General features: G+C 36.6%; 1 protein-coding gene across 1 annotated transcript in view; it reads left to right on the top strand.

The window, feature by feature from the left end:
• Nucleotides 1–14,967, top strand: part of cps1 (carbamoyl-phosphate synthase 1, mitochondrial) — a 63,521-nt gene that overhangs the window by 22,864 nt on the left and 25,690 nt on the right. Inside the window, exons 22-28 of the mRNA XM_028435707.1 lie at nucleotides 144–285; nucleotides 370–435; nucleotides 1,442–1,505; nucleotides 3,506–3,687; nucleotides 6,698–6,892; nucleotides 8,913–8,980; nucleotides 14,221–14,296. Coding sequence (XP_028291508.1) covers nucleotides 144–285; nucleotides 370–435; nucleotides 1,442–1,505; nucleotides 3,506–3,687; nucleotides 6,698–6,892; nucleotides 8,913–8,980; nucleotides 14,221–14,296 — 793 coding nt within the window. The remainder of the gene's footprint in view (nucleotides 1–143; nucleotides 286–369; nucleotides 436–1,441; nucleotides 1,506–3,505; nucleotides 3,688–6,697; nucleotides 6,893–8,912; nucleotides 8,981–14,220; nucleotides 14,297–14,967) is intronic.

Raw genomic sequence — 14,967 nt, 5'->3', positions numbered from 1 at the left:
CGTTTTGAGAAAATTACAATTATTCTCTCCCTCTCAAAAACAAAAACAAATGATTAAATCTCGGTACATCATTTCTCCTTTTCTAAATATCCTGGTGGATTTGAAGTGGTTTGATAATTACAGTTTGAATGTGTTTTCCACAGTAAAACTGTGCCCAAGGATTTACTGTTGAGAGCGAAACAAAACGGCTTCTCAGACCGACAGGTGGGGAAGATTCTGGGCTATAGTGAGAACCAAGCTAGAGATTTGAGGCTCAGTCTGGACATCAGACCATGGGTGAAACAGGTCAGTATCACTGAGGGATTTAAATTGTCAATCAAAGTCATCACAAAATTAGATTTAAAAAAAAAAAAAAAAAATGTTTTCTAGATTGACACTTTGGCAGCAGAGTATCCTGCAATGACAAACTACCTCTATTGTACCTATCACGGTCAGGTATGTGCACATATTTCAGATTTGACTGAATTCACTAAAACTTGTACAATTCCCAATTATCTACTTCTACATTGACCTAATATACTATATTAAAAAAACTAAATGAATGCAAAAAAATTAAAAATAAAGCACATTATTCAGCCATAACAAATGTAGAACCTCCAATACTTTATCAGTCAAAGGAACAAAGATCCCTGGAATTAATGAAAATGTAAAAATGTCTGCAGTTTTTATCCTGACCATTAGAATGACACTGGTCACTTCAGACAACACACACTTTTTGAAGTTGAATGTCAATGCAACCATCCACGGAGATTTTACAGTACTTATAGTATTTACTTTCTTTCTTTATTTAGCACATAAGTCAAAGAACACAAACAAACAAAAACACAAATACGAAGGAAGAAGAACAACAACAAGGAAGAGGCAGAAAATAATACTGTTGAGTTCTTTCTTTTATCTAGTTTTTCTTCATTTTCCACACACCTTTCTTCATCATTTATAAATAAAAACCTTGTTGTCATTATGCTCTATTATTGTGATTATCATTTGCTGATACTCATCCACAACTGTAGATCTCGATGACCCCGCTATTTAAAGAGTGGATGGAGAGTGAATATTTTCTTTTTTTTTTTTAGCAAAAAAGCATATATGTATCTTTGATATACAGTATATATATTGTACTATATTGAGATGCACCCGTATGTATTAAAACAAACAATAAATAATCTAAGCACTGACTTTATCTTATCCACTGGATACGATCGTGACAACTGGGAACTCTCCAAAAAGACTTTTTTCATTTGATTATAATTAAAAGCCTCAATCAAATCCTAATGTGTACATATTAATGTCATTTATTTTTTTTGCCATATTGATTTGCTGTGTAATATGTACCCATAATCCATCATTCTCACTTTTCTGATTAGTTTTGTCTGGTGCTGAAGCCAAAATTGAAGCATTTCCTGGACAGATTATGATTTTTTTTCTTTCTTCTCCTTTCTAGGAGCATGATATTAACTTTAATGACAATGGGATAATGGTCCTTGGCTGTGGACCCTACCACATAGGTAAGTGTAAAAAAAGAAAAAAAAAATGTAGCATTTTCTGGTAATTTTTTTTTTTTAATTAAACCATAAAGCACTATTTAACTCTCGGAGCATCTTTGCGGCCAAAAGTGACATTTTGGGTGTTTTTATTTGATCGCCTTTTAATATTCTGGTCATTTTTAAGGCTAGTTGCATGAAATTTTGCCCCTATTGTTTTTTAGGGGGCCAAGCCCGCGGGGCCAGGGAACCGCATATGTAAGCATACGCGGTTCCTAGGACCAGCGGTGCTAGGAACCCTATTGTAATCGTAAGGATTTTTATTATTATTATAATATTTATTTTTATTATGTTTCCCCCGGTAAAAGTGGTGCTGCAGGCTAAACCGTGCAAGGTAGGGTGGTGCCCTTTGGGGGTTGGGTCCAGACCACCCTGCGTACCTCGGACGCAAAAATTCACATATGTCCGCCAGCAGGTGGCGCTATAACAAAGGTCAACACGTTTTGGCCAATAACGCCCACACTGTTTGTTGCAAATTTAAAACCTTCATATTCACAGATTCCTTGAATAGCACTGAATCACCTGGGCTAGGCCACGCCCATTTCCGCAAAAAACTCAAAATCACAAAAACTGGAAAACGTACTTTTTCGAATTCCTCCTTGGGGTTTTGTCCAATCAGCGTGAAACTTGGCACGTAGAGTCTTCAGTTGGACGTGATATACAGTTATCAAAATGAGTTTTTCCGGGTAAATTATGCGCAAATTATTAACGAGTAAAGTTTTCTAGCTAGCAATAAAAATGCTAACTGGCGCATATCTTATTTCAGCTGAAGTAATATGTTGAGGGCTGTGAAATTTACAGGGTAACCATAGAAGAGCACACTGATCACCCATACAAAAAGTGCACCACGAGGTGGCGCTATAATGGGTGCAAATGCATTTTGGCCTGTAACTTTCACACTTTAAATCACATCTTCCAAAACTTCATATCCACCTGTTCACAACAAATGGCACGTTGGCCTGTGTAATGACCCTCGCCCTGAACCCGTCATCCTTTGTGACGTACTTCCACGAGCTCCGTGAAACCTGGGGGCCAAGTCGCGCGGGAAGGCTTGGCCCCCTTTCATAACTGTTTGCAGTTCTAGTTTAATTTTTATTTGCTTAATTCCAAAGTCCTGTGTATTGGAAGTGTATAGAAAAGGAGATATGCATCATAGTGACACTAAGTAACCTCATGACCAAAATTGCCCCATTGTCTCCCATTGTAACCACATATTTTTCATATACTGTAATCATGACATATCATAATGCTTTTTCAATTAATACCTAATAGATCAAAGCCTCTACCTTCAAAAATAAAGGCAAAACATGTTTTAGATGTAATGACCTCCTACCAACCAAAGACCATCGCATAAAGTTTCAGGGAAATTTTAGTGAAGGCCTGGATTTCTTGTCTTGCTAAATATACAAAGTGTACAAGTGTAATGTTTTTCTTTAAAAACGTGTTGTGGAAAAAAACAATAATGCATTAAATTAAATTTAGCTATCAATTAATGACACCTTCAAGGCTGTAATATTTTAATCAAAAATACCAATTTTTGGAAATGCTGCATATTTTGTTTTTTTCCTGCTGAAAAAAATAGAGGTTCTCATGATGAAAAGTCCATACAAACATAAAAAGGGTTTGAAAATTATAATACATTTTATATCTATGGATAGTTCTGAAGTAGTTAAAAGGATCTGACCAGGTGGAAGTAAAAAATAAAAATAATGGAATGTTTTTATTGCACTTATGAGACTGACCGTTTGTGTACAAGTGTATGTAAATTTCAGGGAGTGCACAACGGTTAAATATCATGAATTCATTTAATAATGTATTTTTTGCTTGTTTCTGTTTAAAATGTAATTGGTTTTGCTTAGAAAGTAGCACTAGAACACCTTGTTCTCATTAATAATGAGTTTCTGTGCTGTTTGAATGCATGCCTAGCAAATGCACAAATCACAGAGTGGAACTGATCTTCCCAGGCAGCAGTGTCGAGTTTGATTGGTGCGCGGTGTCGAGCATCAGAGCGCTGAGACAAATGGGGAAGAGGACAGTGGTGATTAACCATAACCCCGAGACTGTCAGCACTGACTTTGATGAGTGCGACCGTCTTTACTTCGAAGAGTTGACGTTGGAACGCATCCTTGACATAAGCCAACAGGAGGTTTGCTTTCCATTTGCTATTCATCTGTTTTTTTTTTTTTTGATGTGAAACATTTAGTTTGTGGAGTGCAATCTGTTTGAAATGTTGCTCTGGGATAATTCTAAGGGATTTTACACAGAGAGCTGATAACTAATTAAGATAAGAAAACAAACCAGTCAGTTAGGCCATCAAACATTCTTAAATCAACCGCATAAAAACTGGAGTTAAATATAAATAATGTAAAAAGACTTCAGCTAAATCATATATATATATATATATATATATATATATATATATATATATATATATATATATATATATATATGATTATAATAAATACACATGGATATTGGACACAGGAAAAACTGCTTTAAACTAACATTCACACAATAGCTGACAAATTAAATTATGAATACACAGAAAAGCATAAAAAAGATCAACCAGCCTTTTCAAATGTGAGAAATTGCACATAATAAGCACATCCAATATTTAGCATTACAGAGTCATGGGAGAACTAAATATTTCTGTAATTCAAAGGCGTGTCAATATTTGATGGTTTGGTTCAAGGCTGACTGTGTTACTCGTGCCCTCAGTTCATGCACGCCACTTTCCGTTTTATTCTATTGTTGCGAGACTTTAAACTTCTCTAATGAGGATAGTTTGAATAAAATCTAAAAAAATCATGTCCAGATAACTCATCTTTTCTTAATGTAGATGCTCCACCGTTAGCATGGACTCAGAAAGAGGTAAATATAAGATTATGTGTTGTTAGAGCCCGAACTCGAAATGTAACAAGAGCTAAATTGCTATATTTTTAATAAAACCCGAATTGTAAAAACTGGTCAAAAATGTAACAATAGTGCTGACCCCGAAATGTAATATATTTTTTTTAATAAAACAAAATATTGCAACTGGTCAATATTGTAACAAGATACTGAGCCCAAAACGTAAAAACCTTTTGCCCAAAATGTAAGAAGTTGTAAGAATGTAAGAAGGCTGGCAAAACATTTTAATTGTAATAGTTTAATTTCATCATAGAGTAAATTATCTATAGATTATTTATTTATTAATTTATATTGTTTCAATGAATGTGTGTGTGTGTGTGTGTGTGTGTGTGTGTGTGTGTGTGTGTGTGTGTGTGTGTGTGTGTGTGTGTGTGTGTGTGTGTGTGTGTGTGTGTGTGTGTGTGTGTGTGTGTGTGTGTGTGTGTGTGTGTGTGTGTGTGTGTGTGTGTGTGTGTGTGTGTGTGTGTGTGTGTGTGTGTGTGTGTGTGTGTGTGTGTGTGTGTGTGTGTGTGTGTGTGTGATTAATAATTTTGGAGAACCTTAACATTTTTGTTAACTTTATTTATACACACATATATTAAAGTGCATATATATAAAAAAAGGATAAAAAAAAAATGTATGTTTTAGGCTTAGCATCTTGTTACATTATTGAGCAGTTGTAACATTTGGTGTCTTATTTTCTTAGTGTTTTATAGCTCTGGTAACACGTTTTGAGCAACACACACTCGGGGGCGCTTTCTTTTGGGTGGCCTTCAGTTGTGTCTGTTTTCAAGTGTGCCACTGCATATGACTAAAAGAGAATAGGACTCAAACCTCAACCTGTTCTTTTTATTCTGACCAAGCGTGTATATACAATATGTAGTTCATTGTGTGGTCTTCAGTTTCCTTTGTCCCTGATAATGTCAGAACATGTCTGAGAGCAGCCCTGCCCTCTGTCTGTTTGTATATTGGTACATGTGTGTCTGTGCTGACTGACATCCACGAGCATCCTTTTCAAAGAGGAATTGTTATCGAGTTAAAGTCGCGACAGGATCAGGCCATGATTAAGTGTTGGTTTGCTCTGAGAGATAGCTTTAACCACAACCCCTCACTCTCAGTCCTCTCTCTAGATTTGTGTGTGTCTCTGTGTGTGTGTGTGCATATATGTGATAAATACAACTTAAGTGCATGGAGATAAACCCTGGACGGGAGCAAGGAGAACAGGCCCATAAATAATGAAGAGATACAACCTGGCATTGCCATGGAAACAGCATCCCCCTTGGATCAGCTTGACAGGGAACGGGTCTGCATGCTGTTATCAAAAGAAGCGTGCATCCACACAAAGAGCCAAACGCACTGTTTCTGGTGATGACTGAAGTGAATAGGTGGCGGAGATCAACTATTTATGTGTTCAGTGGTCAGAATGATTGGAAGTTTTTCACTGTGAAAAGAGTTACGCTAAGATAATATAGCATTAGCCAAGTAATAGCAATAGCCTAGCATTACCCTAGCAATAGCATTAACCTAGCATTAGCATGAACTTAGCATTAGCCTAGCATCAACATTAATCTAGCATTAATATTAACCTAGCAATAGCATTAATCTAACATAAGCATAAACCTAGCAAAAGCATTAACATGGCTTTAGCATAAACTTTGTGACAGCATTAACATTAGCCTAGCGTTAACTTAGCATTAGCCTGGCAATAGGATTCATCTATCATTAGCATAAACCTAATATTAGCATTAATCTAGCATTAGTCTAGCAATAACATTAATTTAGCATTAGCATAAACCCAGCAATAGCATTAATTTAGCATTAGCATAAACCCAGCAATAGCATTAACCTGGCATTCGCATAAACCAAGTAATAGCATATTAACATAGCATTAGAATTAACCTAGCAATAGCATTGTTGTAGCAATAAAATTAACCTAGCATTAGCTTAACAATAGCTTTAACCTAGCATTAGCCTAACAATAGTTTTGACCTAGCACTAGCCTAGCAAAAACATTAACCTAGCATTAACTTAACAATAGCAGTAACCTAGTATTAGCATTAGCCTAATAATAGCATTAACCTAGCATTAACTTAACAATAGCAGTAACCTAGTATTAGCATTAGCCTAATAATAGCATTAACCTAGCATTAACTTAACAATAGCAGTAACCTAGTATTAGCATTAGCCTAGCAATTTCCTTATTTGTCCTCCTGTTTTCAGTATATATTATTGACCCCAGTCTAAAAGCATGTTCGTCTTTGCTTCAGGGGTGCTCTGGTGGCATCGTGTCAGTGGGGGGTCAAATTCCCAACAACTTGGCAGTCCCTCTGTATCTGAACGGTGTGAACATCCTGGGGACAAACCCGTTACAGATCGACCGAGCCGAGGAGCGCTCCGTGTTTTCCAGCATCCTCGATGACCTGGACGTGGCCCAGGCCCCGTGGAAGGCCCTGAGCTCCTTGGTGAGGGATTCATTTTTTATTTAGAAAAAAAGCTCTCCATGATGGACTTCAATGCAACATTATTGATGTTCTTGCTGATCGTCCACTTTAAAAGTATTTTAACCCTCTTATTATCCTCAAATACTCCAAACACATTTTACCCTTGGGGTCAATCTGACCCCAGGAATATTTGCCTTCAGAAAAATGATTTTCAGAAAATTGTTGACCAAGTTTTTGTGACAGGCACTTGTTTATTTGACAATGCTACCTGTATTTTGTGAGTTGTGAGTGAAAAAAACAAGTTTTTTTTTTTTTTTTCTTCATTTTTTTGTTTATTATTATAGTTATTTTTAGTTTTTTTTACAAAGATCAAGCAAAGGAAATCTAAATGTATTTATTTACTTTATTTTTTCATATTAAATTGTTATCATAAAAAATACCCTAAAATAATCAAATGAAATATTGAATTAAAAATAACTCGGTACTTGAAGTTTAATGCATAAGACTGACATTACACCTGTCATTAGCATGAATAAAGTGTCATGAAGGCGGTCATTAGGTATTGTTCTTTACCCTAACTCCACTAAATCCCTCCACCTAACCCGAAAAATGCCAACGTAGCTCCAAAGACACATAATGACAGCCTTCATAATGCTAATGACAGATATTGACAGCGTAATGTCAGCATTACGTATACAATTAACTTAATAATGGTAAATTGACTTTTTATGCCTACTTTGAAGGAGCCCCAAAGTGCTTTAAAATATCAACTCATTCACCCATTCACACACCAGTGGGACTGAGCTGTCATTCAAGGCGCTGGTCAACCACTGGGAGCAACTTAGGGTTCAGTGTCTTGCCCAAGGACACTTCGGCAGGTATAGACTGGGATCGAACCACCAACCTCTTGATCAGAAGACGACCCCTCTACCACCTAGTAGTAGTTGAGAGTTGATCTAATTTACCACAAACTTAATGACTAAATTTTAATTTTTTTTATAATCCTCTTCCCCCTGCTTTACTAATCAATCACATGTCTTTTTTTGGGGGGGAGGGGCATTAATACAATCCCCCAAAAGCCTGGTTATTGTTCATGAAGTCTGTTTCCTACTTAGATTTCATATTTTCTCCTAACTTATCGTGTCCCGTTTAATATTAGTCGAGTGTTTGGCCTTCTCATGTGGCTGCCGGCTACATCTAAATGAGGCACTGGTGGTGAGCCCCTCTTTTGAATATGTAGAGCAGTGGAATCCATCAGCAGTCACTGCTGAATCTCCTCATTTACCATAGCTCATGTTTCCAGTTACCACTAAGGAGCTATTATATCTGCTGTACGCACAAATAAAAGTTCTGCATCGCTGCAGTCTATACCTAAATATTCTGTTTTTGTGTCCATCTTCAGCAAAGTGTTTGTTTTTTAATGGTCTTAAATAACTGTAGCACAGCCACAAGGAGATTGTTTTTGGTTCTCTGGGAGTAAATAGTGCTTTATGTAGCGAGTGAACAGTAGGTAATGATAGAGAGAGAGAGAAAAAAAAAAGTGAGCGAGAAGAGTGATGAAGACGAGGAGCTGTGGGACGTGCACGCAGCCGTCTCCACAACTCCTGCTTCATCCCTCATTTTTCTTTAGGGATCAAAAACAAAAAATAAATCGAAGCTCTTTTTTTTCTTCTTTTTTCTGATGGTTGACGCGCTTTTATTTTCACTTTCACTCCTTTGATTTGCTTTCTTTTTGGCAGAACAGAGGGAAAAACTACTCAAATAAGGAGCGTGCTTTATGAAAGGTTTATTGCTCCCTGCAACGGATCAGAAACACGCAATTGTTTTGATATTGCGTTTTGTGTTTTCTCGTTTGATTTATAGTTTTTTACACACTTTACATTTTGCTCTTTTACATTTAATCTCAGCCTTGGAATGATGTTTGCCCATTGATTCAGCAGTTTTCTCCAATAAATGCATTAAGATTCTTACCAGTTTATATACGACATATTTTTTAGTGCAATAAACTAAAAATAATGTGGGCTTCTCTTTTTTTTCACAGGAAGATGCTTTTGCCTTCACTAACCAGGTGGGTTATCCCTGTCTGCTGCGACCTTCATATGTGCTCAGGTAAGTCTAAAGCAGTCGTTCATAGGCTATTCTGCACTTTGATCAAAGGTGGACTTTCAAGCCCCCCCGAATACACCTCTCAAATAACACATTTTCATCAGGGGACAAGTCATATCATATTGCATACAGATATCAAAACATTTAAATCTAAATTAAAATAATGACCTGCATTAAAAAAAAAAAAAAAAAAAAAATGTAAAAGTGCAGTAGTCAAAAATGCAGGAAATAACAAAACAATGTTTGCAATCTGTGCCAAAAAATCTTAAGAAAATAAAGGAAATTCAGTGCACGTATAAAATAAACTTAAAGGGAGCAAGTAATATTGTGTCATAATGCATAAATAAATAAGGACTCAAAATCTACATTAAACTAATTATCAGCATTAGGAAAATAAAACTACATTAATCAAAAATGTAGGAAATAAAGAAACATTGTCTGCAATCTGTGCCAAAAAACTCACATCTAAAATAAATGTAAAGTAACATCATGTTGTATGATGCAAGTAGCATATTTCATGAATTAACCAAAACTCAAAAACTAAGTTAAACTAATCATCACCTGCATAAAAAATCAAATGTAAGAGTGCAATAGTCAAAAATACAGAAAATAATAAAACATTGTTTGCAATCTGTGCCAAAATCTAAAAAAAACTAAAAAGGAAATTCAGTGCACGGTGAACACGTACACTACAAAACTACATTAAACTAATTGCCTGCATAAAACAAAACAAATGCACTTTAGTTCCATGTTACATTTTGTTCCCTGTCGCATATCTAATCCAGTCTAATCATTTAATGCTCTTTTTAATTTCTGCCACATCTTCTCATTATTACTTTCTTTGTGTGTAGGCGTTTTGTTTAGTGTTAATAACCTTTCTCTAGAAAGAATGGGATTTAAGAAGATTGGCATGAAATTGAAAATGTCCTCCTGTTTGTTGCGCCCCACCTGTCATACCCCCATTCCCCACCAAGGGGGGCGTGCCACGCACTTTGAGAAGCACTGGTCTAAAGCAAATCATAACCTTTCAACATAAATACAAACCTCTTCTCTCCCTGTAGTCATTTATGAAATATAAGTTAAGGTGTATGATTTGTAGCTGCTTTTATTATATTATCATTATTATTATTATGGCTGTGCAACTATGATCATAGCACCTGAGTTGCATTGAAACTCTCATAAATAACAATTAACCAATGAGAGATTTTGTGTAATTTTCATGAATAATTTAAGAAATAGTTGCTACAAGAACAAATAATCCAATTGAATTGCTTCATTAGTCACACCTTTGCCGATAATCTACATCAGCCGAGGCTGGAGCTGAAAAAGTGCAGCTGTGTCAGGGTGAGGCATGAAGGCAAAGTTGGTAAATTCTCTTATTACCTAATTCAGACTAATTACTGACTGAAGTAGGGAAAATAAACACTTATAGTTATGAAGATAAATGAAAGGAACTGGGACCAATTCTTCTTGCAGGGTGCAGTAACTATTTATTCCAGCAGGGGTCATAATGACACCCTGGATAAGGCAGGGTTCTTAATGTCACTGTAAACTTCAGGTGTTGAGAGCTTTTCCACATTGGTGATGTTTTACTTCAAAATGGTGACGCTGTTTTAGACGCTATTGTGTACTACAGGCAAATATTGGGAAACCAGGTACAAGAAATAAACACGTTTTAAACAACACAAGTTATAAAAAAAATAATCTTCCTCTATTTCACTGGTTCTGAACCTTTTCAACCCACCCAAGACCCCCAAAATAAATAAGAGCTTTGCGTCATAGTATATAGTCATCTTAAAGATATAAATCCGTCTTTTAATCAGAAATAAAATGGGTTGAAAGTGACCAAAAATGGTGGAAAAGATGATGAAATGGGATTTTAAAAACCACAGAAATTGGTAAAAAATTGCTAAGTAAAGTGGTCAAAAAAAGAGAGAAAAAGTTGTAAAAAGGGTTCAAAGTGTCAATATTACGAAGCATTAATTTAAACAGGCAAATAATGGGTCAACATATGCGACATTAGGTGGGAATAGTGGTGGAAAAGGTTATAAATGCCAAAAATGTCTTGAAATGGTAAATGGACTAGATTTTATATAGCGCTTTATCACCACACTGAAGCAGTCTGAAGCGCTTTACATATCAGCTCATTCACCCAATCACTCTCACATTCAGTTAGAGGGTGATTTGCTCCTTTTTTACTGCAGGGCGAGCCCAAACACCTCGCTCCAATTTGATGACGTGTTCCCACTTTGATGACTCAGAGAAGCCGCGCCTCCAGGAAGCTCTCTGCCGTGATTGACATGTAAACAGACGGACAGTGTTATGTATGTATTTTCTACAGTCTATGTATGTACCGGCGAACGCCCCGCCCCCCACGCTCTGTCTCGTGTTTATAAAGCAGCATGAGCTCAGCTACGGAGTGGGTGAGATGAGGGCGCGCTGTCCTCTGGCCCTACGTCACCGTGCGGGGAGGAGGAAGTCAGTGTCCCGTTTCTAGACACGCCCAGTCATGAATATGCATAAGTAGGACGCAAATCAGCCTGTTTATGTAGAGTTGCTCAGAAAGTGACTTTTCAGAGGCTAAAACTCTGGAAAAAGGAGAGTTTGGGAAATTAAACCTCAAATATGTTTTTGGTGTTCTTGGAACAAATGGAGATGGGTGAAAAATAGCATGACATGGCACCTTTAAATTTGATGGAGAAGTGGCAGAAATAGGAGTAATGTAGCAAAAAAGCACTGAAAGGAGCAAAAATATGGCAAGAAATAGTGATGAAAAAAATTTAAAATATGGCAAGTTTGGTGTAGTTGCAAAACAAGGGTGAAAATAAGCTAAATGGGCTCAAGTTCAAAAAATATTCTTAGTTTCTTAAAGGCATCTGGTGACCCCAAGGTTGAGAACCCCTGCTCTATTTTGGAGGGCTTTCTTTCTTTTACTTTTCAACATTGCTAAATGTCACCTTCCCTGAAGTTTTTTTTTTTTTTCCCATTGTTTCATATTCCCTCTTACAGTCTGACATACTTGTTAATATTTTCAATGTTGTATATGCACAGCTGATCACACATTTCCATATCAAACACCTCCTCTTCTGATTGATGGCTCCTCTTCTTCTTTTAGTAAATTGGTGATACACAGTGGGGGGTGTTTATATATTAGCATGCTAATACGCTTGGTCACTGTTAATGTTGTTATCAATGTGAAAACAGTTATTACACTGGAAAAGGGAGAGAGACACACGCTGGTGAGTGTTGCAGGTTCCGACTCCTTGATCGAAGGAAAACTCAACAACACTCGTCCACAGGTGACTTTTAAAATGATAAAAAAAAAATAATAGAAGTAATTAAAAGGTAAATAGGATGAAATGTAGCTTTCAAAATTAAATAAAACAGTGAACTTTTCCCCACTCTTCCATTATCCTACCCTGACTCCCTCTTCCCCGTTCCCCTCATATTGGTGTAACACTGCCCTTTCTTTTTGTTTTCCCTTTAATAAAGTTTTTCTTACCCTTCCTTAGAAAGGGCTGGTGATGGTCACAATTATGCAATAAAATACATGTATTTATTTAATTTCAATAGTAAACAAAACATGCATAGCTGTCGCAAATTGCACTACATGTAGTGTTCGACAGCATATGCAGACAAGGTAAAAATAAATAAATAAATAAATGAACCCCGCAGCACTTCCTAAGGAATGTTCAACTGCATGTATACATCTCACATTTATAATGTGTGTCAGAGAAATTAAGTAGTTTGATCTTTTTATGCTCTTTAAAGAAATACTGCGTTTGTAAGGAGCATACATTTGGCCGGTGACACTTTACCAGTGCTTTGATAGATCATGTTATTATCCTGCATCAACACAATGAACTGGTTTGATTCATTAGAAACAGGTTATGATCTCAGCCTGCGGAGGGAAATTGCTAACAATCTTCCTTAATATATGAAAGCATCTTCATGGTTATAATTATTGGAGATGCTTGTTCTAAAATGAAGGGCCAGTCTTCATCTGGAGGTTGGTATTGCATTAATGTGCTGTAGGGATAAGTGCACATGTCTAATTGTGTTTGTAGATCCCCTTCATGCAGCTATGATGATGCACTCTGTCACTGTGTGTGATGCTGTAGCCTTTATTTTAATAAACTCCGAGGACAACGTGTTCACTTTGCACCTGATATGTCTCATCCACCAACAGGTGATGTAACAATTAGGGGTGCACCGATCCGATTTTGATATTGGAAATACGTCTAATATCAGCAAAAATGAATAAATTAATTCAATCTGATTATATCAGCTTGTAACAAATCTCTGATATGAACTATTCATTGCAGTCTACTCCTGCACTTCTATCCAGTAACTGGCAGTGCTAAATACTGACAGTAAAAATTCATAACTGACTTGAACTTGAATCGTTATTTCTTTAAATTCCGTATTGGTTTTGAGGTAATTTTTCAGGGTGTTCAGATTTTTGTTTGAAATTTTTAAAAATGTAATTCAATTGTAGAATATTCTTATGTTTAAGTTAAATTAGTGGTAATTTTGCACTTTAAAAGTATAATTTTAGTTACTATTGGATTTATTAATGACATTTTTTCAGGTTTTTCATAATTATGTCTTTATGTAAGGTTAAAATGTATTTAATCCATTGGTTAGTTTCTCTGTTTGAGTAATATCACTTGATCACATTCCAAACCACACAATAAGTCATAAAAGTGTAACTAACATTCATGCTGATGTTGGATCGGATCAATACTCAATGCTACAATATCTGTAATGAATCAGAAGTGAAAAAGTGTTATCAGGGCACCTTGGGGACGTTCATTTTTATTCATTACACCCGTCAGTGGTCATCATGCTATGGTTGAATATTGTATACTTTCAAAGTTGACACCAATAGTTCACACCAATGGCTGGGTTTCCCTCCCTCTATATTTAGTTCCTTTGCAAAAGAGGGAAACCAAGCTTTTTAAGATGTAAAACACCATTGGCTATTGTTTTTTAAACTAGGAAGTTTTGAACTCCTTTTCAAGAGCCGGGAGTGCTTTTTGACCTAAATAATGCTGTTCTCTCTTGCCTTTAACACACACACACATACACATACACACACACTCTCTCGTACATGCTGCGCATCTCATTCCTTTTCTACTGTTTCCAAACCGTGTAACTTGTGTATGATAATAGTGATAGTAGTTTGAAAAGTTGCTGATGCTAGGATGTTCTCTGGTTTTCTTCCTCCCATGATTCACCAGTGGTTCAGCGATGAACGTCGTGTACGGTGAAGAAGAGATGAAACGCTTCCTGGAGGAGGCCACCCAGGTGTCTCAGGTGGGATTAGTGTCAAGCCTGTGTGCACGATTGTCAGACATATTGCCAAGAATCTAGTCTCTAATGACTTGGGGACTAGATTACTTAAGTGAAAGTACTACTTAAAAATACATCTGTAATATGAACGGTTACTTGTAGTAACATTTAAGCATCCTGACTTACAGTATATTAAAAAAAGAACTAATAAAATGCAATGTTCTGCTAACTTAAATTTTACCAGGATTATATTGCTGCTTTTGCTTTCAAAAACCTTTACTGTGGGCCAGGGGTGGACTGGGACAAAAATTCAGCTCTGGCATTTTCTGTCCAGACCAGCAAACTACATTATCAGAGGACACTATACAGAAGCCATTATTAGCTTTCACACATACCTCTTTGCTCCACACCATGCTTTGCTTCCTCGGATACTCCGGTTGTCTTTTTGCGATATATGAAAGGTCACTGAACGTCTGGTGCGGAGGAAGCAAGCGAATTCTGGTCCTCTGAAAAATGTAGGTCTCGGTTTGGCTCAAGCAAAGCATGGTGCGGTCTTTAACCATGTGAGAAAGCAACCAGGAGAAAACATAGGACTTTACATTGAAGCGCAATTGTAATGGAGTTACTCCATCAGTGACAGCAGCTGTGCCGCCGCTGCTGTTGCGTGCCTGCCGTCACGGTAACAGACATGAGCA

Source organism: Gouania willdenowi, chromosome 21 (assembly GCF_900634775.1).
Source record: "Gouania willdenowi chromosome 21, fGouWil2.1, whole genome shotgun sequence".
Taxonomy (NCBI): Eukaryota; Metazoa; Chordata; class Actinopteri; order Blenniiformes; family Gobiesocidae; genus Gouania; species Gouania willdenowi.
Note: the sequence above shows the minus strand (reverse complement) of the source record. Positions and strands in the feature narration are given on the sequence as shown.